Source organism: Pelodiscus sinensis, chromosome 11, assembly GCF_052426305.1.
Source record: "Pelodiscus sinensis isolate ZL-2025 chromosome 11, ASM5242630v1, whole genome shotgun sequence".
NCBI lineage: Eukaryota > Metazoa > Chordata > Testudines > Trionychidae > Pelodiscus > Pelodiscus sinensis.
Window position 1 is genome coordinate 52,852,249 of NC_143062.1, and position 27,206 is coordinate 52,879,454.

General features: G+C 55.4%; 1 protein-coding gene across 4 annotated transcripts in view; it reads right to left on the minus strand.

Annotated features, from left to right (window-relative positions):
* Nucleotides 1-25,849, minus strand: part of BRPF1 (bromodomain and PHD finger containing 1) — a 32,348-nt gene extending 6,499 nt beyond the window's left edge. The window contains exons 1-7 of one of the 4 annotated variants that reach the window (XM_089781328.1): nucleotides 25,658-25,849; nucleotides 24,252-24,860; nucleotides 6,629-7,588; nucleotides 3,889-4,045; nucleotides 2,854-2,985; nucleotides 2,461-2,589; nucleotides 53-365 (exon numbers count right to left, since the gene is read on the minus strand). In XM_089781328.1, coding sequence (XP_089637454.1) covers nucleotides 53-365; nucleotides 2,461-2,589; nucleotides 2,854-2,985; nucleotides 3,889-4,045; nucleotides 6,629-7,588; nucleotides 24,252-24,850 — 2,290 coding nt within the window. In that variant the 5' untranslated portion in view covers nucleotides 24,851-24,860; nucleotides 25,658-25,849. Of the gene's footprint in view, nucleotides 1-52; nucleotides 366-2,442; nucleotides 2,590-2,853; nucleotides 2,986-3,888; nucleotides 4,046-6,628; nucleotides 7,589-24,251; nucleotides 24,861-25,657 lie in introns of all 4 variants that reach the window. The other 3 variants (XM_089781327.1, XM_089781330.1, XM_089781329.1) reach the window with 3 other exon arrangements.
* Nucleotides 25,850-27,206: the final 1,357 nt, after the last annotated feature.

Consider the following 27,206-nt stretch of genomic DNA (forward strand, 5'->3'; position numbering starts at 1 on the left):
CACAGGTGACTCCTGCAGCTGTTGCACCCTGGGACAGGGCACTGGTACCCACCCTCCTCAGTGTCCCGGCGCAGCACCTCGTCCACAGGGATGCAGTGTGGAAAGTGCATGCCTGTCTCAAAGTCAATGCCCATCTTCTCGGCCTGCCGGCGAGCCTGCCGCAGCACAGCGCCCCCCTGCTCCCGCAGCCGCACGGCTGCGCGGTAGAAGATGGTGTCCTTGGCATTGTATTTCAAGCAGTTGCTGACAATCAGGTTGAAATCCTCTTCAAAGTCATCAAAATTCAAGTAGCGATAGGCCTCCAGGTTCTGCTTCATGGTGTAGAAATCCATTGGCTTCTTGATGTGATCGAGGTAGTCCGGGACCTGCGCGGGGAGAGCAGACAAAGCTGACACTGAAGTCACACTTCAGAACTACCTGCTTCAAGAAAACAGCTGTTAGAGGAATCCAGTTCCCAAAAGGCACAGATCCCCTGTACACTCTGCCCGCTCTGTGGAGACACCGGGCAGGCAGCCCGCCCTGCACAACACGGAGCAAAGCAATTGGAGGTGGCTGTCACGGCCCAGCTCCAGCCCAGCCCTCTCCTCCAGCTGACAGAAAGCAGGAGCACAGGCTGGGCTCTGGAGTCCCCACATGGGTGGAATTTCAAAGCCACAGGGCTCCACGACTACAAATGAGTGCCCCCCACCCAAGGCGAGGCCGAGAAGGGCAACGGCGACAGATAGCCTAGGTGCAGCAAAACGTCTCCTAGTGCTGGCTGTAAGACCGTAAGGACGTGATGTCCAATGACTTGCTTCTAAGTTCTGTCTGCTTCCACCTCACCCTCCCTCCGGATCTCACACACTTTACTGGGAGCCGTGCTTCCTGTTAGCACTGCAAAGGAAGTTGTACTCCCGTCTGTAACACACACGCAGTGCTGGAAGGTTCCTTCCTTCTTGCTGTTCCTTTAGTGACTACTAATCGTGTCTGAAGCTCTGCCCATGTGAGCGGTGCGAGTGCAGGGGTGGGAGTCAGGCCGCCAGACAGATGCCCAGGGGATCAAGAAGTGGGAACCTTGAAGATAAGCAGGGAACAGCCCTTGGCCTGAGGCTGAACGCAATCAGCAGCATTGACAGAGCTCTGGAGACAGGAAGAGACCCCCCAAGAGTGAGAGACACCGATGGGCAGCCTGACACTCCCCAGCAAAGGGGAACTCTGGAGAGCAGACTCGCACCTCCCAAGGGCGGAGGACGGCAGCACGACACTGCAAAGCCCACAGACTCTCCTGGGAACTGATGTGTATAAAGTGGAGACCTCATGACATTAGAGTCTGGCTTCAGTCCTGCAAACCAAGCCTTGAATCGTGATCAACAAGAAACCAACTCCTCACTCAGGCAGCCTTGCCAGGCCACTCAGACTGACGTGAGCCCCAACGGACTGGTAAATATGTGCTGTCTGCAAGGCCTGGGTGTCTGGTCTGCGTGTAAGCGAGCGCGTCTGGGCCTCTGTGTGGTCTGCGTGTGAGCGAGCGCCTCTGGGCCTCTGTCTGGTCTGCGTGTGAGCGAGCGCCTCTGGGCCTCTGTCTGGTCTGCGTGTGAGCGAGCGTCTCTGGGCCTGTCTGGGTCTCAGAGAGAGAACACTCGCGCTCTCTTCATTTTGTATTCTCAATAAATGCAGCGGGTTGCCTTTTCGCCTGTAAAAAATCCCGTGTGCTTTTCATAAGCATAAGACAGGGATGTAAAAATGTTCTCTGGATACCAGGTAAGCATTAGGCTTATGGGGTTGCTTACCAGGAAGCTGTTAACCGGACCGTGTGGAAACCCAGGGGATGGCCAGCCATACCGAGTCAGAGCAGCCGCAGCTCATAGACTCAGACTCCAAGGTCAGAAGGGACCATTCTGATCATCTAGTCTGACCCCCTGCACAGTGCAGGCCACAGAATCTCACCCACCCCTCCTAGAATAATCCTCTCACCTATATCTCAGATATTGAAGCCTTCAAATACTTTGAAGACCCCAAGATGCAGAGAATCCTCCAGCTGTGATCTGTGCCCCATGCTACAGAGGGTTGGCTGGAGGGCGGGTGTGCTGGCGAGCCCTCAGGCCCTCCCGTCACAGCTGGTGGGTGCGACCCCGCCCCACAGACCCAGCAGGACGCCAGCCCCCCAGCGGTGAACTGCTAACGTTGGAATTGTGTCACCAGCTCACTATCTGGCGGGTGGTTACGTCCCCAGCTTGGCGCTGCACCCGCAAGGGAGAAGTGCCAGGCCAACGTCAGGGTGCAGCCACGGAAATTGGAGGACACGTGCGCAGGGTCCCTCCACACCCTGCCTTCCCAAGCAAGGCCCGGCCCGGCCCACCCCCAAGATCTCTGCCAGCCGGGTCCCAGCTGGGTAACTGCCCGGCTGCCCGCTCGCTGGCGGCCCGGTTCGAGCGAAGGAGAAAGCGGGGGAGGGGTTCTTACTTCGTAGATTTCTGTTACCTCAGACAGAGGGACCGGCTCGCTGAAGATGTTGCCCGTGTCCTTCTCCTGGAGCTGCTCCAGAGTCCTGCGGAGGAGGATGAGGAAGGGGGTCAGCTGCATTTCCAGCGCCACCTGCTGGACCTTAATCTGAAACACAAGAACAGGCCGCGTGAGCCTTTGCCTCCTGCCGCGGCCAAGCGGGAGGCAGACAAGGCCGTGGGGCGAGCCCCCGCACAGCTCAGGAGCCATTTCCCAAGCCCCCTGTGCGAGGGCTGGCAGGACACCAACTCGGCGCCAGTGCAACGCATGCCAAATCCCCGCCCCCGGGGCAGGGCCAGCGTCAGCACCCCGCCCCGCCCCCGCCCCGCCCCTCCTTTCACTCAGGGCTCCGGGCCAGCCCCACGATGTTACCGTCTCTCTCTTGAGCTTCTCCCGTTTGCGGATCAGTTCCACCAGCAGGCGCGCGCGCTCCAGGTCATGGCGGAGGCGCTGCCATGATTTCAGCTGCTCCTTCAGGGCCCAGTTCTTATCCTCGGTTTCCCTCTGCAGGCACATCAGAGAGCACGAGATGGAGGGGAAGCCGCGGGGCAGGCGGGCTGGCACTCTTCCCTTGGGAATCGGCTGTGCTGGGAAAGCCTGGCCTACATTTCACTTTGATTTCCAGCCAGGGCTCAGCCCCTGAGCATTCCCAAGCAGGGCACCCACCCCAGCAGATGCTGCTGACAATGCAAACTCCCAAGCCCTGGGGCTGGGGGGCCTTCTCCCAGCACGACCCAAGGCGAACCACCTGGGGCCCACACAGCAGGTGCCTGTGCAGCTGCTCAGAGCTCTGCTGAGGGGCAGTGCCATAGGGGTGTCCATGCTGCTTTGTATTCCCTCGCTTTGCTTTGCCATGCTGCACGTGGTTCCTACTGGCCTGTGCTGCTCTGTGGTGACTGGGGGTGCCTCGGTTTCCCTGGGCCCTGCGGCGCTGTCTGTTGGAGAGGGCATGATTCACTACAGATCTGAGGCCAGACCCAGGAGAGCAGCCCTGCCAGGAAGGGAGACAAAGGGTAGGCGGGGCCACTGCAGGCTGGGGACTAGGGCCTGGGGGAAGGGCACCGTCTCTGGGGGTTCAGGAGGAGAGAGGGCCAGGGAGGAATAGCACTGGCTGCTCCTGCTCCCTGTATTAACAATGACCCTGCGCTAGGCTGCGTCCCCTTCTGTTCTACCTGCCCCGAGAGTCCTGGCTGGCTGCGGGTGGGGGGCTGGGCCCGGGGACCCCCCACACCCCGTGAGTTGAAACTTTGGACCCTCCTGGGGGTGCCTGCACTCCCACCGGGCCTCTGCCAGCAGCTCTGGGATCGGCACTTCCACCCGCTGCCTGCTGGCGATGGGCCGGAGCCCAGGCGCTGCCTGGCAGGCTGAAGGAAGAGGAGCCGCAGGGCAGGGCCCCGACAGCCCTACCTGGTCGCAGTTCCTTTGGGACTGCAGGTGTGTCTGGAGCCGGCGCAGCAGAGGGACCCCGTTGCGGGACTGTCTCTTCAGCGTCCAGTAGCTGTGAAGCCGCTGCATGAACTGGCTCTTCCGCGGGATGCTCAACCGGTTAGTGATCTTACTGAGCCTGCAGCGGGAGGGAAGGGCGGGCGGTGAGCAGCCCTGCCGGGCCAGCGGCCAGGGCCCAGCTCCGAGGCTGTGCTGGGGCTGGCGAGTTCCCTGCGAGGCAGCAGCCCAGCTGAGAAGGGCATGGAACCAACAGACTGTGCTGCGGCCGGGTGCCATGGGGGCCAGCCGGCCCCGGCCCCGCAGGTGGGCTAGGAACCCTGTAGCAGGCTATCAGAAGGAGGGCAGGCCTTCGCGGGCTCTGCCAAAGCTGCAGCATTATGGGAGCGCCCGCAGGCCCCGCTCGGAGCCCGAGGCCAGGCACTGCACACACAGCCCCCTGCACAAGCAGGAACAGAAGGGGGTGAGCCCCAGGCCCAGCGGGCAACTCCTGGGGGCCTGCGTCAGGCCCCATTCCCTGTGCAGCAGCCACACGGCCTGCGTCGCTGCCCACAGGGAGGAGACCCTTGTCCCGCAGTTCTCACACACCCGGCCCACGGGGAGTCCGCCAGAACCCAGCACTGACTGTGGGCTCAGGGCTCCTCCTCCACGCGGCTCCCGCCAGGCGCCCAATGAGAACAGCCATGCCCAGGGTGGGGGAAGGGCTCTAGCGCCAGCGGCGTGCAGGGTAGTGCTGGCCCCTCCCTCTCTAGGGATGGGGAGGGGCCACGCAGCGCAGAGCTGAGGCGCCTGGGACGGCGTATTGGCGCCAACACACAAGGACACCACAGTCCCTGCGTGGCCTCTCCTGCAGCGCCCCTCGCCGGCAGGCGCCCACCCAGCCCTTCTCTGCCTCCTCCACTGGGCCACCGCGGCAGCAGGTCACAGGCAGCCTGGCAGGGAGGCCAGAGAAGTGAAGCACCAGGAGAGGAGACTGCTGGTCCAGATCCAACCTCCGCAGCCTGGCCCTCCCTGCCCAGTGCACTGAGCAGCCTATGCCCCCAGGACTCACCCGTCGCCCAGCCCACAGCCTCAGAGACCCCCTGGCAGCCTGAAAGGGAGCACTGGGAGAAAGCTGGCTCATGTCTCCCACACTCACTGCCATGGCCCGATGGCCTCTCGGCTCCCCGCCCCCGGAGAGCTGCACGGACAACGGCACCCAAGACGTGCTTACCCCTGGAACTCCCTGCCGCGTGGGCCCAGCCACTCAGAGAGCGGATCGGTCTCGGGGGGCTCTTCCACCTCCCTCCGAGCTGCTGCGGCTGGCCACCTTCAGAGACCCAGACTGACCCAGTCTGGCATTGCTCTGTGCAAGCCCCACAGCTCAGCCGGCGACCTGCCCTTCCACCTCTGCCCGCCCACTGGCACGCTCCCGGCCCCGCCCAGAGCTGGGCCACACAGGACGGCCTTGCCACAGCCAGCCCTGGCGCCGTGAACCCAAGGCTGGCGGGCGGCAGAGCAGCGAGGTAGCACCCTCCTTGGGGCTCTCCAGGGCATCCCAGCAGCCAGCTCAGCTGGCCCAGACACCTCAGCAGGAGGCTTGGGCCCTCCCGAAGGGCCAGGGGAGAAACACCGAGCAGGCCAGCGACATGCACGTTTCCCCAACGGCTCCTTCCAAAGCCCTGGAGGGAAGGCAGCAGAAGCCCTCTCTGCTCCCGCCCGCCCCGCCCAGCTCCCTCGGCCCCGGCTCCCGCCCACCCGCCCCGCCCAGCTCCCTCGCTCCCGGCTCCCGCCCCGCCTGCCTCCCTCGCTCCCGCCCCGCCCAGCTCCCTCGCTCCCGGCTCCCGCCCGCCCCGCCCAGCTCCCTCGCTCCCGGCTCCCACCCCGCCCAGCTCCCTAGGCCCCTGCTCCCGTCCGCCTGCCCTGCCCTCGGCTCCTGCCCGCCTGCCCACCCGGCCTGCCCAGCTACCTCGGCCCCGGCTCCCGCCCGCCCGCCCCGCCCAGCTCCCTCGCTCCCAGCTCCTGCCCCGCCCACCTCCCTCGCCCCCGGCTCCCGCTCCGCCCGCCTCCCTCGCCCCCGGCTCCCGCTCCGCCCGCCTCCCTCGCCCCCGGCTCCCGCTCCGCCCGCCTCCCTCGCCCCCGGCTCCCGCCCACCCTGCCAAGCTGCCTTGGCCCCAGCTCCCACCCACCCACCCCACCAAGTTCCCTCGCCCCGCCCAGCTTCCTCAGCCCTGGCTCCCGCCCGCCCCGCCAAGTCCCTTAAGCCCCGGTCCCCGTCCCCACCCCGCCAAGCTCCTTCGGCCCCAGCTCCCCCCAACTCAGCTACTCTCAAGTAGCAGCAGTGAGGAGAGGAGCCCCCACGGGACTCTGGCTGGAAACCTGAACCAGGCTGCTTGCAGTGCTCCCTAGCAAGGCTATGAGCACCCCAACGAGCATGGAAATACACCAGAACTTGGAGGGGCTAATGACAGGGACAGACTGTTTGGACGGGGGTCCTCCCAGCTAGCACGTAGCACCCTGAGGCAAGGGGCCACACAAGCAGTGGGGGATCCAGCACCCTGAGGCAAGGGGTGCACCAGTGGCAAGGGGCCGCACCAGCGGGGGGTGGGGGGGCCGGCAGGACCCTGGGGCAAGGACCGTTCCAGCAGGGGGCCACACTAACGAGGGGGCAGCACCCCGGGGCAATGGGAGGTCTGGAGCCCGAGGAGAGCCCCAGGTGCCTTACCTGTGAGGCGGGATGCAAGGCACTGACACCACAGGCGCTGCCGCTCGCTTCTCTGCCAAGATCTTTCTTGCCTTCTTCATTTTGATTCTGGATTTGGCCTTTGCCTTCTTCACCTTCTCTGAGCTCCAGCCTTTGCCCTCCTCCTCCTCCTCCTCGTCCTCCTCCTCCCCTTCGCTGTGGGACAGGGCAGGCAGCCTGCGCACAGAGCCGGGGGGCGTGTGGATGTCGCAGTAGGCCGTTTTGCGCACACTGAAGGAGGTGCCGTTGGCGCCAGTCTCCCGGACGGGCTCCATTTTCATGTAGAGCCCGGCCTGCTGGGCGCAGGTCACGTGGAAGGCGGTGTAGCAGTTGGCCTTGTGGCACTGGATGCAAGCCCCGGAGCCACGCTGCTTGCAGATGTAGCAGGTCAGCTTCCAGCGGGCTGGGGGGATGTGCTCTATGCTGTCGATGGGCTCCAGGAACACAGTGTTGGCAAAGCAAACCTCGGGGATCCAGAGGGCACAGACCACATGTGCCCAGCGCCCGTCATCCGTCTGCTTGAAGGCCCCGCCCTTGTTTGGGCACAGAGCACAGTCCACCGCCCGGGAGGGGGACTGGAGACACCGTCTGCAGAGCCACTGGCCCTCGGGGATGTAGGGCACCCCATAGCACTCCTGGTGCACTGCCAGGTTGCACATGTCACAGAAGAGGATGACATTGCTGTTCTGACACTCTCCATCATTGCAGATACAACAGACGGCATCCTCGTCAACCAGGGCGTTGGGGTCCCCCTTGTTGTGACTCTCAAAGTAGGACTCCTTCTCCAGCCGGTCCATTAAGTACTCAAAGATCTCCTGGGGGACGGGACTCACGCCCTCCGTCCTCCGCCGGTCATTCATGATGTCTAGCCAGATGTAATCCTCCTCGTCCATGTCATACTCCACCTCCTCGTCCAGCTCCTCCGCCGACTTCTCAATATACCTGAGGGGCACGGAGAGAGGGAATGAGGGACCTAGGGCAGCCTACCCCCCAAAGGGATGAGAGGGGGGGATCTGACCACCTCGGCCACAGAGGAACCCTGGAACCGCTGAAACGGGGGCAGCCACCACACACCCCTTCTCCCAGCTGCTGCTGCTGCAGCAGGCGCAGCGCAGCAAGGACACTGCACGGAACATGGGGCCAGCCCGCAGGCAAGTTCCCACGTGCTCTAGGGCCTTTGGGCCTGACAGCTGAGTTCTGCAGAGCTGGCCTTTCTGCAGCTGGAGCATCTGGCCACCAAGAAGGCTTGGCCCTGGCACGAGAAGGGACTAGGGATGTTAAATAGCAGTTAATTAACTAATCGACTAATTGATGGATTTTCCATTGACTCGTCAAGTAGTCGATAAGCGGGGGAGGTGCCCCAGGAGCTAACCCCACTGTAGCTCTGCCTTTGAAACGCCTGCCGGCTCTTAATACACTTAAAAGGCTGGTGCGCAGCAGGGGGACCTGGCGTGAGCCGGGACAGCTGAATGCCAGCTAACGCTGGGCCCCTGCTGTAAATGTACTACGAACCCACAGGCTCTCAATACATTTAGAAAGCAGAGGCGCAGCGCCTGGCCCCTGCTATTCCCCTGCCCCCACGGACATGGTGCTGGGGGAACTGGCTTTTAACCCATCTCCCCCCAGCACTGGCTCCTGCTCCCCCACCATGCTGCCTCTGACAGAAACAAACTTCTTTTTCTTTTAAACCTGCTGCCTATTCATTTCTTACAGACCTCTATCAGACCCCCCTTAGTCTCCTCTTTTCCAAGCTGAAAAGTCCCCGTCTCTTAAATCTCTCCTCATACAATCCGTTCCAAACCCCGAATCATTTTTGTTGCTCTTTTCTAAGCCTTTTCCAACACCAAGAGATCTTTCTTGAGACGAGGCAACCACACTGTGCGCACTACAGGCCCTCTTCACTGTAAGCCCAAGGTATGTTCCAAAAACTTGAATTTATAGCAAAACAACTTAATGCAGGGAATTTTTTCCGCACAGCTGATTTCCATTTGCACAAGGGGCAGGGTGTGTGCGTGTGACTTAAGAGCAGGGAATGGGAGAAGGTAGAACACGTCAGTTCCTACAAGTGTCAACAACTTTAATGCAGAATAGACATATCGGAGCAACTTATAGCAGGGATGCCCTGTATTCAAGATGTGGGTGTACCATGAATCATAGAATAATACGACTGGAAGGGACCTCGAGAGGTCATCGAGTCCAGCCCCCCGCCCTCAAGGCAGGACCAAGCTCCACCTACACCATCCCTGACAGATGTCTATCTAACCTGTTCTTAAATATCTCCAGAGAGGGAGATTCCACCACCTCCCTTGGCAATTTATTCCAATATTTGACCACCCTGACAGTTAGGAATTTTTTCCTAATGTCCAATCTAAACCTCCCCTGCTGCACTTTAAGCCCATTACTCCTTGTCCTGTCCTCAGAAACCAAGAGGAACAAATTTTCTCCTTCCTCCTTGTGACACCCTTTTAGATATTTGAAAACCACTATCATGTCCCCCCTTCATCATCTTTTTTCCAAACTAAACAAGCCCAGTTCATGAAGCCTGGCTTCATAGGTCATGTTCTCTAGACCTTTAATCATTCTTGTCGCTCTTCTCTGTACCCTTTCCAATTTCTCCACATCTTTCTTGAAATGTGGCGCCCAGAACTGGACACAGTACTCCAGCTGAGGCCTAACTAGTGCAGAGTAGAGCGGCAGAATGACTTCACGAGTTTTGCTTACAACACACCTGTTGATACAACCTAGAATCATATTTGCTTTTTTTGCAATAGCATCACACTGTTGACTCATATTCAACTTGTGGTCCACTATGACCCCTAGATCCCTTTCCGCCATGCTCCTTCCTAGACAGTCGCTTCCCATCTTGTATGTATGGAACTGATTGTTCCTTCCTAAGTGGAGCACTTTGCATTTCTCTTTATTAAACCTCATCCTGTTTACCTGTGACCATTTCTCTAACTTGCTAAGGTTATTTTGAATTATGTCCCTATCCTCCAAAGAAGTCGCAACCCCACCCAGTTTGGTATCATCTTCAAACTTAATAAGCGTACTCTCTATCCCAATATCTACATCATTGATGAAGATATTGAACAGTACGGGTCCCAAAACAGACCCTTGAGGAACTCCACTTGTTATCCCTTTCCAGCAGGATTTAGCACCATTAACAACAACTCTCTGACTACGGTTATCCAGCCAATTATGCACCCACCTTATCGTGGCCCTATCGAAGTTATATTTGCCTAGTTTATCAATAAGAATATCATGCGAGACCGTATCAAATGCCTTACTAAAGTCTAGGTATATGACATCCACCGCTTCTCCCTTATCCACAAGGCTCGTTATCTTATCAAAGAAAGCTATCAGATTAGTTTGGCATGACTTGTTCTTCACAAACCCATGCTGGCTATTCCCTATCACTTTATTACCTTCCAAGTGTTTGCATATGATTTCCTTAATTACCTGCTCCATTATCTTCCCTGGGACAGACCTTAAACTGACCGGTCTATAGTTTCCTGGGTTGTACTTATTCCCCTTTTTATAGATGGGCACAATATTTGCCCTTTTCCAGTCTTCTGGAATCTCTCCTGTCTGCCATGATTTTTCAAAGATCATAGCTAAAGGCTCAGATACCTCCTCTATCAGCTCCTTGAGTATCCTGGGATGCATTTCATCAGGACCTGGTGACTTGCTGACATCTAACTTTCCTAAGTGATTTTTAACTTGTTCTTTGTGTATCCTATCTTCTAAACTTACCCTCTCTCTGCTTGTATTCACTACGTTAGGCACACCTCCAGACTTCTCGGAGGTGAACATAAGAGCAGCCACACGGGGTCAGACCAACAGTCCATCCAGCCCAGTGTCCTCTCTGCTGACAGTGGCCAATGCCAGGTGCCCCCGAGGGAGGGATCACAACAGGGAATCCTCACGTGATCCCTCCCGTTACCCACTTCCAGACAAACAGAGGCCAGGGACACCATTCCTACCCAGCCTGGCTAATAGCCATCAATGGACCTAATCGCCATGAATCTATCTAGCTCTTTTATAAACCCTGTTAAAGTTCTAGCATTCACCACCTCCTCTGGCAAGAAGTTCCACAAGTTCACTATGTGCTGAGTGAAGAAAAATTTCCTTGTGTTTGTTTTAAACCTGCTGCCTGTTAATTTCATTTGGTGACCCCTAGTTCTTGCACAGTGGGAATAAGTAAATAACTTTTCCTTATTCACTTTTTCCACACCAGTCACGATTTTATAGACCTTGATCATATCCCCCCTTAGTCTTCTCTTTTCTAAACTGAAAAGTCCCAGTCTTTTTAATCTCTCTTTAAACCCTAACCCTAACCCGTTCCAAACCCCTCAGCATTTTTTTTGCCCTTTTCTGAACCTTTTCCAATGCCAATATATCTTTTTTGAGATGAGGCAACCACATCTGTATGCAGAATTCAAGATGTGGTTGTACCATGGTTTTATATAGAGGCAGTAAGATATTTTCGGTCTTATTCTCTATCCCTTTTTTAATGACTCCTAACATTCTATTTGCTTTTTTCACTACTGCTGCACACTGAGTGGATGTTTTCAGAGAACTATCCACAATGACCCCAAGATCTCTCTCTTGAGTAGTTGTAGCTAAGTTAGCCCCCATCATATTGTATGGATAGTTGGGATTATGTTTTCCAATGTGCATTACTGTACATTTATCCACATTACATTTCATTTGCCAGTTTCTTACCCAATCACTTAGTTTGGGGAGATCTTTTTGAAGCTCCTCACAGTCTGCTTTGGTCTTAACTATCTTGAGCAGTTTGGTATCATCTGCATATTTTGCCACCTCACTGTTTACCCCTTTCTCCAGATCATTTATAAATAGTTTGAATAGGATGGGTCCCAGGACAGACCCTTGGGGGACACCACCTGTCTCCACTTGGAAAACTGACCATTTATTCCTACCCTTTGTTTCCTGTCTTTTAACCAGTTCTCAGCCCATGAAAGGATCTTCCCTCTTATCCCTGACAACTTATTTTACTTAAGTGCCTTTGGGGAGGGACCTTGTCAAAGGCTTTCTGGAAATCTAAGTATACCACATCCACTGGATCCCTTTTGTCCATGTTTGTTGACCCCCTCAAAGAACTCTAGAAGACTTGTAAGGCATGATTTCGCTTTACAGAAACCATGTTGACATCCCCCAACAAATTATATTCGTCCATGTGTCTGACAATTTTATTCTTTGCTATAGTTTCAACTAATTTGCCTGGTACTGACATTAGACTGACAGGTCTGTAATTGCCAGAGTCCTTTTTAAATATTGGTGTCACGCTAGCTGTCTTCCAGTCATTAGGTATGGAAGCTGATTTAAAGGGTAGGTTGCAAACCACAGTTAATAGTTCTGCAATTTCCTATTTGAGTTCTTTCAGAACTCTTGGGTGAATGCTATCTGGTCTCAGTGATTTGTTACCGTTAAGTGAATCAATTTGTTCCAAAACCTCCTCTAATGACAATTCCTCAGATTTGTCACCTAAAAAGAATGGTTCAGGTGGCCAATCTCCCCAATAGCCTCAGCAGTGAAGACTGAAGCAAAGAATTCATTTAGCTTCTCCACTATGACTTTATCATCTTTGAGGGCTCCTTTAGCATCTCAATCGTCCAAGGGCCCCACTGGCTGTTTAGCGGGCCTCCTGCTTCTGATGTACTTAAAACCCATTTTATTATTACTTTGAGTTTTTGGCTAGTTGTTCTCCAAACTCCTTTTTGGCTTATTATACTAGCCAATCCGCCCGTCATAAGACGGGATTTTCAGGTCTCTCCTCCACATTGGTCTTCTCTCCTGAGCCTTCTGCCTCTCTCGCCGTCTCTTTCTTTCTCTTCTCCCCCTCCTGCCTCTCTCTCCGCTCCGTCTCTCCCCACCCTCCTTCCCCTTCCGCCGTGGAGCTCGGCTGAGTTCTGCGCCTCTCAGCTGGGTCGCGGCGGGGGAGCAAGTGGTGGCAAGCGGCCGTTTGGGGTGCTGCACGGGGAGCGCGGACCCCAAACGGCCACTTGCCACCGCTTGCTCCCCCACTGCGGCCCAGCTGAGCGGCGCAGAACTCAGCTGAGTGCCACAGTGGGAGGCAAGAGCGCCCCCCAGAGGCAAGTCTGTAACACACCAGTGTTACAGACTCTCAGACATTGGGCTACTTTTCATATTATATTTTTACATTTAATTTGATAAAGTTTATGGTCCTTTCTATTTTCCTCACTAGGATTTGACTTCCACTTTTTAAAAGTTATCTTTTTATCTGTCACTGCTTCTTTTGGTTTTATACAGAGGCAATAAGATGTTCTCAGTCTTATTCTCTATCCGTTTTTAAATTATTGCTAACATTCTGTTTGCTTTTTTGACTGCCATTGCACACTGAGTGGATGTTTTCAGAGAACTAGCCACAATGACCCCAAGATCTCTCTCTTGAGTGGTTGTAGCCAAATAAGCCCCCTCATATTGTATGGATAGTTGGGATTATGTTTTCCAATGTGCATTACTTGACATTTATCAACATTAAATTTCATTTGCCATTTTGTTGCCCAAACACTCAGTTTGGTGAGATCTTTTTGAAGCTCTTCACAGTCTGCTTTGGTCTTAACTATATATAGTCTGTCTTGAGCAGCTTAGTATCATCTGCAAATGTTGTCACCTCACTGTTCACTCCTTTCTCCAGATCATTTATGAATAAGTTGAATAGGATTGGTCCCAGGACAGACCCTAGGGGACCCCACTAATTACCTCTCTCCATTCTGAAAACTGACCATTTATGGCAAGGAGAAAGGAGGGTCAGGGCACAACAGGGAGGCAAGATCAAATCAGTATCTTAGATGCCTATATACAAATGCGAGAAGTATGGGTAATAAGCAGGAAGAACTGGAATTGCTAACCAATAAATACAACTATGATATCATTGGTATTACAGAAACCTGGTGGGATGGGACGCATGATTGCAATATTGGTATGGAAGGGTACGGCTTGCTCAGGAAGGACAGACAGGGAAAAAAGGGAGGAGGGGTTGCCTTGTATATTAAAAATGTACACACTTGGACTGAAGTGGAGATGAACGTAGGAGATAGCTGTGTAGAGAGTCTCTGGGTTAAGCTAAAAGGGGTAAAAAACGAGGGTGATATCATGCTAGGAGTCTACTACAGGCCACCTAGCCAGGTGGAAGAGGTGGATGAGGCCTTTTTTAAACAATTAACAAAACTATCCAAAGCCCAAGATTTGGTGGTGATGGGGGACTTCAACTATCCAGACATATGTTGGGAAACTAACACAGCGAGGCACAGGCTATCCAATAAGTTTCTGGACTGCATTGGAGACAACTTTCTGTTTCAGAAGGTTGAAAAAGCTACCAGAGGAGAAGCTGTTCTGGATTTGGTTTTAACAAATAGGGAGGAACTAGTTGAGAACTTGAAAGTGGAAGACAGTATAGGGGACAGTGATCACGAAATAATAGAGTTCATGATCTTAAGGAAAGGTAGAAGGGAGACCAGCACAATTGAGGTTATGGATTTCAGGAAGGCAGATTTTGATAAGCTCAGAGAACTTGTAGGTAAGGTCCCATGGGAAGCAAGACTGAAGGGAAAAACAACTGAGGAGAGTTGGAAGTATTTCAAAGGGACGTTGTTAAGGGCCCAAAAGCAAACAATTCCGCTGTGTAGGAAAGATAGAAAATATGGCAAAAGACCAGCTTGGCTTAACAAGGAGATCTTGCATGATCTCAAAATAAAAAAAGGAGTCATATAAAAAATGGAAACTAGGACAACTAACAAAGGATGAATATAGGCAAGCAACACGGGAATGCAGGGGCAAGATTAGAAAGGCAAAGGCACAAAATGAGATCAAACTAGCTACAGGCATAAAGGGAAACAAGAAGACCTTTTATAAATACATTAAAAGCAAGAGGAAGACCAAGGACAGGGTAGGCCCACTGCTTAGTGAGGAGGGAGAAGCAGTAACAGGAAACTTGGAAATGGCGGAGATGCTCAATGACTTCTTTGTTTCGGTCTTCACCGAGAAGTCTGGAAGTGTGCCTAACGTAGTGAATACAAGCAGAGAGAGGGTAAGTTTAGAAGATAGGATACACAAAGAACAAGTTAAAAATCACTTAGGAAAGTTAGATGTCAGCAAGTCACCAGGTCCTGATGAAATGCATCCCAGGATACTCAAGGAGCTGATAGAGGAGGTATCTGAGCCTTTAGCTATGATCTTTGAAAAATCATGGCAGACAGGGGAGATTCCAGAAGACTGGAAAAGGGCAAATATTGTGCCCATCTATAAAAAGGGGAATAAGAACAACCCAGGAAACTACAGACCGGTCAGTTTAACGTCTGTCCCAGGGAAGACAATGGAGCAGGTAATTAAGGAAATCATATGCAAACACTTGGAAGGTAATAAAGTGATAGGGAATAGCCAGCATGGGTTTGTGAAGAACAAGTCATGCCAAACTAATCTGATAGCTTTCTTTGATAAGATAACGAGCCTTGTGGATAAGGGAGAAGCGGTGGATGTCATATACCTAGACTTTAGTAAGGCATTTGATACGGTCTCGCATGATATTCTTATTGATAAATTAGGCAAATATAACTTCGATAGGGCCACGATAAGGTGGGTGCATAATTGGCTGGATAACTGTAGTCAGAGAGTTGTTGTTAACGGTTCTAAATCCTGCTGGAAAGGGATAACAAGTGGAGTTCCTCAAGGGTCTGTTTTGGGACCCGTACTGTTCAATATCTTCATCAATGATGTAGATATTGGGATAGAGAGTACGCTTATTAAGTTTGCAGATGATACCAAACTGGGTGGGGTTGCAACTTCTTTGGAGGATAGGGACATAATTCAAAATGACCTTAGCAAGTTAGAGAAAAGGTCAGAGGTAAACAGGATGAGGTTTAATAAAGAGAAATGCAAAGTGCTCCACTTAGGAAGGAACAATCAGTTCCATACATACAAGATGGGAAGCGACTGTCTAGGAAGGAGCATGGCGGAAAGGGATCTAGGGGTCATAGTGGACCACAAGTTGAATATGAGCCAACAGTGTGATGCTGTTGCAAAAAAAGCAAATATGATTCTAGGTTGTATCAACAGGTGTGTTGTAAGCAAAACTCGTGACGTCATTCTGCCGCTCTACTCTGCACTAGTTAGGCCTCAGCTGGAGTACTGTGTCCAGTTCTGGGCGCCACATTTCAAGAAAGATGTGGAGAAATTGGAAAGGGTACAGAGAAGAGCGACAAGAATGATTAAAGGTTTAGAGAACATGACCTATGAAGCCAGGCTTCATGAACTGGGCTTGTTTAGTTTGGAAAAAAGAAGATTAAGGGGGGACATGATAGCGGTTTTCAAATAGCTAAAAGGGTGTCACAAGGAGGAAGGCAAAAATTTGTTCCTCTTGGTTTCTGAGGACAGGACAAGGAGTAATGGGCTTAAAGTGCAGCAGGGGAGGTTTAGATTGGACATTAGGAAAAAATTCCTAACTGTCAGGGTGGTCAAATATTGGAATAAATTGCCAAGGGAGGTGGTGGAATCTCCCTCTCTGGAGATATTTAAGAACAGGTTAGATAGACATCTGTCAGGGATGGTGTAGACGGAGCTTGATCCTGCCTTGAGGGCGGGGGGCTGGACTCGATGACCTCTCGAGGTCCCTTCCAGTCCTATTATTCTATGATTCTATGATTCCTACCCTTTGTTTCCTGTCTTTTAACCAGTTCTCTGGCCTCTCATTCCAGAGACAGAACAGCAAAGTTCAGCAAAACGGTTCCCATTAGCGTGCACACAAGTGGGGTATGTCAGCTGTTTGCCGCCGCACGTCAAGTCCCACTTGCAATCTTGTCTTCACACACACAAGAGAAGGCACTTGCTGGGACACCCCGGCACCCCAATATTCCCCACAGCCGTGTAATTAGGGTCTGTCTTGTGCAAAGTATGTCTGGAGAGGGATCCTCTGAAAAGTCTTGATCTGCTAGACAAGACAATTTCACTGGTTGGGCGTGTGACTGTATGCAGCGTTATGGAGTTTGGCGAGGTGGGTGCTGCTGAACCATGCCGGGCAGGTCAAACCACTCGCAAGCAGCCTTTGGCCCCAGAGTCGAAGGACCAGCGTGAATGGCTTATTGAGGAAATGCACAAGGGTTCCCCCAGGCACTGCCTGCCGTAGAAACCTCTCAGAGACAGCCCTGCACAATGGGATGCGTGACCAGGTCACAGCCACAGAGGGAGATGTAGATATAAAAGGGGACCAGTGACATCATGGGGCTCTCACTCCCCCTACGAGGGATGTTCCATATCGGTTCATCAACTAGCCAAGTAACCTCACGAATTCTTATCGGTTAGTCGACTAGTCTATAGTCCCCGGGGGGGGGGGGGGGGGGGGGGAGGTGGCAGCCAACACACCCCTGCCTCACTCCCAGGAGTCCCCTGCCACTCCGCACTGCTGCTGCTGAGAGTAGTGCAGGGTTGCCAGGCGGGAGCTGGTCCACGAGGGGAGCCAGTTTAAAAACCAGCCCCCCTCACGGACCGGCTGCCTGTCACCCCGCGCTGCTGTCTCTGATAAAGAGGCAACAGCCCCTGTCTAGGGGGGGTCTGAGCTCCCAGACCTGGTATGAGCCAGAACTGAGCTGGGCTACCTGCCTGCCCGGCTCCTAATACACTTTAAATGCAGATCTGCAGTGGGGGTAGGTCCCAGACCTGTTTCAAGCCAGGACTAAGATGGGAAGCTGGCCAGCCTGCTAAAAAATGTACTGGAAAGTGGGGGGGATGGGTGCGTATAGTCTAGAACAGTAACCAATAAGTATTTGCTTACTGGTTAATCAATTACACTATTACACCCCTACAACAAGATACCTGGAGGACCAAAGACTGAACTGTGGGAAATGATGGACCCGAGTTTAGAGGAATTTCTAGCCTGCGTGGGAAAACCTAGGAAATCCAAACCGAAAAGCCAAGGCAGCTTGTGTCCAGCCTGTCGATTATTCAGGGTGAGAATTTGCTAATTCATATTCTACCTATATAGTGTGGTAAGCTCAGTTTGCATGTTTGTTTGCAAGTCTCAGAAGGGAGCCAGATTAGTCAGTATCCACAGAAACAACACAGAGTCCTGTGGCATCTTAAGCACTAGCAGATGTATTTGGGCAGAAGCTTCTGTGGCTAAAACCCATTTGCCTCTGATGAAGTGAGCTTTCGCACATGAAAGCTTCTGCTCAAATAAATCCATTAGTCTTTAAGAGCATAAGAACGGCCGTCCTGGGTCAGACCAAAGGTCCATCCAGCCCAGTGTCCTGTCTGCCCACAGTGATCAATGCCAGGTGCCCCAGAGAGAGGGAACAGAAACAGGGAATCCTCACTGTGTCTGGAGGTGGGTGACAGGGGAGAGGTCAAACAGCGGCTAGGGACACCATTCCTACCCAGCCTGGATAACAGCCATTGATGGACCTAACCTCCATGAATCTATCTAGCTCTTTTTTTAAACCCTGTCACAGTCGTAGCCTTCACACCTCCTCAGGCAAGGAGTTCTACAGGTTGACTATGCGCTGTGTGAAGAAGAACTTCCTTGTATTTGTTTCCAACCTGCTGCCTATTAATCTCATTTGGTGGCCCCTAGTTCTTATATTACGAGAAGAAGTCAATAACTTTTCCTTATTCACTTTCTCCACACCACTCATGATTTTACAGACCTCTATCATATCCCCCCTTAGTCTCCTCTTTTCTAAACTGAAAAGTCCCAGTCGCTTTAGCCTCTCTTCACATGGGATCCGTTCCAAACCCCTAATCATTTTTGTTGCCCTTTTCTGAACTTTTTCTAATGCCAAGAGATCTTTTTTGAGATGAGGAGACCACATCTGTATGCAGAATTCAAGGTGTGGGCCTATCATGGATTTATATAATGGCAATAAGATATTCTCCGTCTCATTCTCTATCCCTTTTTAAATGATTCCTAACATCCTGTTTGCTTTTTTCACTGCCACAGCACATTGAGTGGATGTCTTCAGAGAACTAGCCATGATGACTCCAAGATCTCTTTCCTGATTAGTTGTAACTAAATTAGCCCCCACCATATTGTATACGTAGTTTGGGTTATTTTTTCCAATGTGCATTACTTTACATTCAAATCTATCAACCTCATGAAGAAACTTGCACAAGAACAGACAGATATAATCTTTCTCTCCAAATGCAAACGGATGGACATCATACCAAATGGACTGAAGGTGAAAAATCCATTGCAATCAACATATTGCACAGACTACGGTGAGAGATTATGCCATACAGTGTCAAAGAAACTGAGGAACCACCTGATCAGCATCCTGTACAGCAAACAGGAAAACATCAAGAAAGAGCTCTCCAATCTGGAGACTCTCATAAAAAAAACAACCTTCCACACAAACTTCCACACAGTGGACTTTGCTAAAATAAGACAGGAGATCTACATTGCACACTTCACTTCTCCAGAGGAGAAAGGACTGTAAGCTGTCTGAACTCCTACCTGCCACATGGGACCACAACATGTGATACCCCTAACTCACCCAGCAGTATCTGTCCTATCTCGGGGACTCTCTTTTTGCCCCGCCACCCCCACTAACATGATACAGTTCTGCGGTGATCTGGAAGCCTACTTTCGCCGTCTCCGTCTCAAGGAATACTTCCAACACAACACTGAACAGCGCACTGACACACAGATACCTTCCCCCCCAACAGCACAAGAAGAAGAACTCCACGTGGACTCCTCCTGAGGGCCGAAATGACAGTCTGGACCTCTACATAGAATGCTTCCGCCGACGTGCACAGGCAGAAATTGTGGAAAAACAGCATCGCTTGCCTGGTAACCTCAGTCGTGCAGAACGCAATGCCATCCACAGCCTCCGGAACAACTCCGACATTATAATCAAAGAGGCTGACAAAGGAGGTGCTGTTGTCATCATGGACAGGCCTGACTACCTAAAGGAGGCTGCCAGACAACTCTCCAATACCACATTCTACAGGCCTCTTTCCTCAGATCCCACTAAGGAATATACTAAGAAACTGCACCATCTGCTCAGGAACTCCCCACACAAGCACAGGAACAAATCGACACACCCTTAGAGCCCCGACCAGGGTTGTTCTATTACCCAAGATCCACAAACCTGGAAATCCCGGACGCCCCATCATCTCGGGCATTGGCACTCCCACTGCAGGACTGTCTGGCTATGTGGACTCTCTACTCAGACCCTACACCACCTGCACTCCCAGCTATCTCCGTGACACTACGGATTTCCTGAGAAAACTACAATGCATTGGTGATCTTCCAGAAAACACCATCCTAGCCACCATGGGTGTAGAGGCTCTCTACACAAACATCCCACATGCAGATGGAGTACAAACTGTCAGGAACAGTATCCCTGATGATGCCACAGCACAACTGGTGGCTGAACTCTGTGAATTTATCCTCACACACAACTATTTCAGATTTGGTGACAATATATACCTCCAGGCCAGTGGCACTGCTATGGGCACCCGTATGGCCCCACAATACACCAACATTTTCATAGCTGACCTGGAACAACGGTTCCTCAGCTCTCATCCGCTAACGCCACTTCTCTACCTACGCTACATCAATGACATCTTCATCATCTGGACCCATGGGAAGGAGACTCTGGAAGAATTTCACCATGATTTCAACAGCTTCCACCCCACCATCAACCTCAGCCTGGACCAGTCTACATGGGAGGTCCATTTCCTGGACACCACGGTGCAAATAAGTGACGGTCACATCAACATCACCCCATAGCAAAAGCCTACCGACTGCTATGCTTACCTGCATGCCTCCAGCTTCCATCCCGGACACACCACACGATCCATTGTTTACAGCCAAGCATTGAGGTACAACCGCATATGCTCCAACCCCTCAGACAGAGACCTACACCTACAAGATCTTCAACAAGCATTCTGTAAACTACGATACCCACACGAGGAAGTGAGGAGACAGATTGACAGAGCCAGACGTGTACCCAGAAGCCTCCTACTACAAGACAAAGCCCAAGAAAGAAACCAACAGAACACCACTGGCCATCACCTACAGTCTTCAGCTAAAACCTCTCCAATACATCATCAGTGATCTACAACCCATCCTGGACAACAATCCCAAGCTTTCACAGGCCGTGGGAGGCAGGCCAGTCCTTGCCCACAGAAAACCTGCCAACTTGAAGCAAATTCTCACCAGCAACTATACACCGCACCACAGTAACTCTAACTCAGAAACCAACCCCTGCAACAAACCTCGGTGCCAACTCTGGCCACATATATACACCAGCACCACCATCACAGGACCTAACCAGATCAGCCATACTGTCACTGGCTCATTCTCCTGCACATCCACCAACGTAATATACGCCATCATGTGCCAACAATGCCCCACTGCTGTATACATCGGCCAAACTGGACAGTCCCTACGTAAAAGAATAAACGGACACAAATCAGATCTTAGGAATGGCAACATACAAAAGCCTGTAGGAGAACACTTCAATCTCTCTGTGACGGGGCGGAATGCCCCACCCAGCTGAAGCCGGTCCGCCCCGCACTAATCCTGCTGTAGCGCCTGCACTCCTCGGGGCCAGCCAGGAGAAATGGACACCCTGCGTGCACTGCTTGGCAGCGGCGGTCCAACTGATGGGGGCAGGGGCCAGACGCCGGGCTGACACAGAATGCTGGGTCACGCTCGTGACGTCCAGATGCCCCCCCGGCTGTGGAGGTCGGCAGGTGATGTCAGGGGGACGTCGGTGTGGGGGGGAATAAGAGGCGAGAGGGGAAGCAGAGGGAGGAGGGAGACAGAGCGAGAAAGAGAGAAGGAGAGACGGGGTGAAAGGAGTGGAGAGGCGCCGCTGGAGCAAGCGGGGTAGGAAGCAGCCCAGGGTAGGGCATTGAAGGACTTGCCAGTGGGCTGGTGTGTTTCGGGACTACCCTCCACCAGCCGGACAGGACACTGCAAACCTGTCCTTAGGGCCCTGGGCTGGGGCTCGTGAGAGACGGCGGGCCTGGGCCCCCCTACCCCGCGTTCCCTGGCCGAGGGACTAGGAAACTCAGCGCTTAATATGCCGCTCGTCCACCAGACTAAGGGAGTGACAAGTAGGAGACTCAGGTGTGGGACTGACGCCGTGGGTCTCAGAGACAGGCGCAGGGGTGGGTAAGAGGCCACCCCTGTACACTCCCTGGACACACAGTAGCAGATCTAAAGGTAGCCATCCTGAAGCAAAAAAACTTCAAGACCAGACTTCAAAGAGTAACTGCTGAGCTCCAGTTCATCTGCAAATGTGACGCCATCAGTTTAGGATTAAACACAGACTGGGAATGGCTGGCCAGCTACAAAAGCCGCTTCTCCTCTCTTGCTGTTCGCACCTCCGGATCAGCTGCTAGAAGTGGGCCTCACCCTCCCGGACTGAATTAACCTAGTTATCTCTAGCCTTATTCTGGCCTGCATATTTATACCTGCCTTCATGCATCTGACGAAGCGGGTCTTTGCCCACGAAAGCTTATGCTCCAACACATCTGTTAGTCTATAAAGTGCCACAGGACTCCTTGTTACTTTACATTTATCCACATTACATTTCATTTGTAATTTTGTCGCCAATCACTCAGCTTGGTGAGATCTTTTTGAAGCTCTTCCCAGTCTGCTTCGGTCTTAGCTACCTTGAGCAGTTTAGTTTTGTCTGCAAACTTTGCCACCTGTTTACCCACTTTAAGGTGCCCCAGGGCCCAGTGTTGTTTATTTGTTAGTGATGGCAAGTAATCAATTCAATCTACCTTCTGTCCTTAAGACGTTTGCTTTGTTTGGTCCAAAGCCAGTGCGTGGGAGGCGCAGCGTGGGGCAGAAAGCAGTGTCTATCTCTCTCCCCATGGCGGGAGGGGCGCACTCCATGCGGGTACGCTGTGCAGTCTCTGTGCAGCACAAGGCAGTGTGATTGGTGCTGCAAAGGGGGGTGTGCACTTGAGCGGTTCCCATGCAAAGGATCTCAGCATTCGTGTGTGTAGCTGCAGCTGGGTCTCTCCCGACCTGTCTGTCTGCTGGAAGACCCTGCCCCAGCTGTTCAGAGCAAAGCAGGGTTGGGGAACCTCTGGCCGACCAGCTGGATCTGGCCCCCGCTTGCCTTCATTTGGCCCATGAGACCTGGCACGGCGCTCCTGCCCTCCGGCAAGTCTCCGAGCCTCAGTGCCTTGCCACCTGGCAGAAGCACCAGCACTGGCTTCCCGATGCAGGAGGACGCAGCAGGGAGTTGGCGCTAATGTCTCGCAGGGCTGGGGAGGAGGCAGCTCTGCTGTTACCATCCCCCTCACGGCAGCACAGAAAGAGCTCGCCTGCAGGCTCCGCCCCCATCGCTCCCACTGGCTGGGTATCGTAGCCAATAGGAGCGGTGGGGGGTGCCTGCAAACACAGGGCAGCATGACTCCCAGAAGCTGCATCAAGTAATGCCCAATTCCCTGCCTACTCTCTCGCTGATCCGCCCCTAGCCCCTGCACCTGCAACACAAGCCCCATCCAGCAGCCTCCTCCCTCGGTCGGGGGCCCACAAAATCTGCTCGTCCTAGGCCCCCAGAAGAGTTCATCCAGCCCCAGGGGAACCCTGAGCCCTGGTGCCCTCCCGCAAGGGCTGGAGCCTGAGGGGAACCCTCCCTTTCCCCCTTGCTGCATAAGTGCCACGTGTCTCTTTTTTCCTGCTTCTCAGTTGGGGGCCACATCATGGAGGGTTTGGGGTTTTAGTGCTTCTCACTCACTTGTGGCCCCCGACTGATTTTTCAGTGGGTCAGTGGCTCCGAACCCAAAGAAGGTTTCCACCCTGGTCTAAATTCCCTGTAGCCCTGCGCAGGTGCAGGTGCATTGAGTGCAAGGAGGGGAGGAGGCCGCCCCCGCCCCCAACATAGCCTGCTGGCTGGGGGAAGGACAGCCTGAACCAGGTGCCTCAGCCCCAGCTGGAAGGCAACCGCAGGCTGGTCCCTCCCGTGCCGCGGCTCAGTGCTACCTGAGGGGAACCCGTCTCACTGTGATGTGTTTTAAACAAATGCTTCCATTCTGGAGCAAACTCGGCAGCCAGTCCCGCATAGCAGAGCAGCAGCAGACCTGCGTACAGCCACACTGCAAGAGCACGCCTGGGATGGCTAGGCAGGCTGCAGGGCAGGCTTGGGCGGGGGAAGAGTCCAGAGCTTGAGCTCCAGGCTGAGCCTGAATGTCTACAGAGCCCCACTTCAAGTCAGGGGTGGGCACTCACTGAAGTGTGGACATGCCTGCAATGGGCCTCTGTCCCAGCCAGGAAGGGCTGGATAACAAGGGAGCTTTTGGCAGAGACGTGAGACCCAATGAGGCGCCAGCTTACAGTCCCCGACCCCGGGGCTAACAGGCCACTACAAAGGGCAGAAAAAGCAAAAGTCCCTGGAGTCTGACCCAAGGCTACAGCCCAATCTATAGGGTTCACCTCCCTAGACAGGCCCATAGCAGGATCGGACAGATGCCATTGCCACTGACTTGCACCAAGTATTAGCAGAGAGACAGAGGGAACAACCCTGCCCCGTCCCGCTGGCACAGGTTAGCCGATAACCTAGCAGGGAGCCTCCCCTCCCCACCCACATGCAGACGGTACCTGTAGTAAGAAGTGGGGCGAGGTGGGGCATCGGGAGTGTCTTGCTCCAGCTCCCGGTACACAACCTCCGGGAGCTTGGGGGTGGTGCTTGCAGAGGCACTGTGGTGATGGTGGTGGTTGGAATCCTTGCGCTTCTCCTTGTTCTTGTGCTTGCCAGCCTTAGGGGTGGTGGCCGGGGTCTCCGCATTCTCCTTGTTGCTCCCATTCTCTGGTACTTCCTCAGGAGCCTCCTCATCCTCCGACACCACATCCAGGTTGTCGAAGATGCTGATGCGATGCACGCGCCCATGCAGGTCCACTTCCACCATGCGCTGGGCCTGGGCGTAGGTCATGACTTCCCGGCCCGGGGACTGAGAGGTCTCCGAGGGGCTGGGCGACTGCTTGTTGGCGGCCCGGGCCTGGCGCCCCTTCTTCTTGTGTTTGCGGACGGGGGTATGCTGGGGCAGAGGGGGATTCTCATGGTCATAGTGGTACAGATGGTACTCGATGCCGCTATAGCTCTTGTAGATCTTGCGGCACGTGCCCACGGGGCACTCGTATGGGGGCTTGGTTGCCCGTAGGTTGTGGCAGAACGTCTTCACGTCAAAGTCCACCCCCATGGCGTCACCTCTGCAAGCAAGGGGAGTGAGAGACAGGCATGGAGTGCTCTACAGCCCCCCGGTGCCCAACTCCCCGAGCCCGGCCCTGGAGCCCCGCCCCCCCGTGCCCAACTCCCCGAGCCCGGCCCTGGAGCCCCGCCCCCCCCCGGTGCCCAACTCCCCGAGCCCCGCCCTGGAGCCCCACCCCCCCCCGGTGCCCAACTCCCCGAGCCCGGCCCTGGAGCCCCGCCCCCCCCCGGTGCCCAACTCCCCGAGCCCCGCCCTGGAGCCCCCCCCCCCCCCCGGTGCCCAACTCCCCGAGCCCGGCCCTGGAGCCCCGCCCCCCCCGGTGTCCAACTCCCCGAGCCCCGCCCTGGAGCCCCGCCCCCCCGTGCCCAACTCCCCGAGCCCCGCCCCCCCGGAGCCCAACTCCCCGAGCCCCGCCCTCCCGGTGCCCAACTCCCCGAGCCCCGCCCCCCCGTGCCCAACTCCCCGAGCCCCGCCCTCCCGGTGCCCAACTCCCCGAGCCCGGCCCTGGAGCCCCGCCCCCCCGTGCCCAACTCCCCGAGCCCCGCCCTCCCGGTGCCCAACTCCCCGAGCCCGGCCCTGGAGCCCCGCCCCCCCCGGTGCCTAACTCCCCGAGCCCCGCCCCCCCGGTGCCCAACTCCCCGAGCCCGGCCCTGGAGCCCCGCCCCCCCCCCCCCGGTGCCCAACTCCCCGAGCCCCGCCCCCCCGGTGCCCAACTCCCCGAGCCCCGCCCTGGAGCCCCGCCCCCCCGGTGCCCAACTCCCCGAGCCCCGCCCCCCGGGGCCCCGCTGCCCGTCTCACCGGCCGCCCGGAGGCCGCGGTCACCGGCGGGCGGGGGGCGCGGGCGGGGCGGGGGCGCGCGGCGGGGCCATGGCGCGCGCCCGGCGCGGCCCGGAACAATGGAGGCTGCGGCGGTTCCTGGCGGCGCTGGGTAAAGCGGCGCGCGGCCCTTAGCAACCGCACTTTCGTCACGGGCGGGGGAGCGAGGCGAATCTGCGGCCGCGAATCCACGGCGGCTCCTGCGCAGCCAATGAGCGCCAGGGGCGCCGGTCACGTGGTCCGGTCCGGTCCGGTCTACTCTGCCCGCCGAAGCGCCGGGACCACGGGGAAGGGCGGGGCAGTGGGGGGGGCGGGGGCTGAGGGGGAAGGGCGGGGCAGTGGGGGCAGGGCTGAGGGGGAAGGGCAGGGCAGTGGGGGGGGGCTGAGGGGGAGGGCGGGGCAGAGGGGGGGAGGGCTGAGAGGGAAGGGCGGGGCAGTGGGGGGAGGGCTGAGGGGGAAGGGCGGGGCAGTGGGGGGAGGGCTGAGGGCGGGGCACTGTGGCCGGGAGGGCTGAGGGGGAAGGGCGGGGCAGTGGGGGAGAGGGCTGAGGGGGAAGGGCGGGGCAGTGGGGGGGGGCTGAGGGGGAAGGGCGGGGCAGTGGGGGGGGGGAGGGCAGGGCAGTGGGGGAGAGGGCTGAGGGGGAAGGGCGGGGCAGTGGGGGGAGGGCTGAGGGCGGGGCACTGTGGCCGGGAGGGCTGAGGGGGAAGGGCAGGGCAGTGGGGGAGAGGGCTGAGGGGGAAGGGCGGGGCAGTGGGGGGGGGCTGAGGGGGAAGGGCGGGGCACTGTGGGGGGGAGGCTGAGGGGGAGGGCGGGGCAGTGGGGGGAGGGCTGAGGGGGAAGGGCGGGGCAGTGGGGGGAGGGCTGAGGGCGGGGCACTGTGGCCGGGAGGGCTGAGGGGGAAGGGCAGGGCAGTGGGGGAGAGGGCTGAGGGGGAAGGGCGGGGCAGTGGGGGGGGGCTGAGGGGGAAGGGCGGGGCACTGGGGGGGGGAGGCTGAGGGGGAGGGGCGGGGCAGTGGGGGGGGGCTGAGGGGGAAGGGCGGGGCAGTGGGGGGACAGCTGAGGGGGAGGGCGGGGCACTGTGGGGGGAGGGCTGAGGGGAAGGGCAGGGCAGTGCGGGGGAAGGAATAGGCTCAGAATAAGGGGGCGGTTATGAGGAATAGGCTCAGACCCCCCCAGACGCACTGCTGCCGTGTATCAGAGAGCCTTGTGCAGAAATCTTGGTGCCAGGCTGTCGGTGTGTCTGGGGGCCCCTGCACCCCCATGTGCAGCCAGACGTGCCTCTCACACGGCAGGTAGAACAGAAGGGTCACTGGTTCCCAGAGACACGGCGCAGCGTGGGCCGATCCGAGCGCAGGCAGCCTCATTTCTCTGGGGGGGGCTCCTGGTTCCTTCACCCCACTTTCCTGCTCCCAGCCTCATCTCTCATCCTAGTGCAGCCAAGACTGACCCCCCTCACAGGCCCTACTCCCCAGCCTGGTGCAGCCCCACCTGTCCTGGCAGGAAGGTGTCTGGGCCTAATACGCATCCGGAG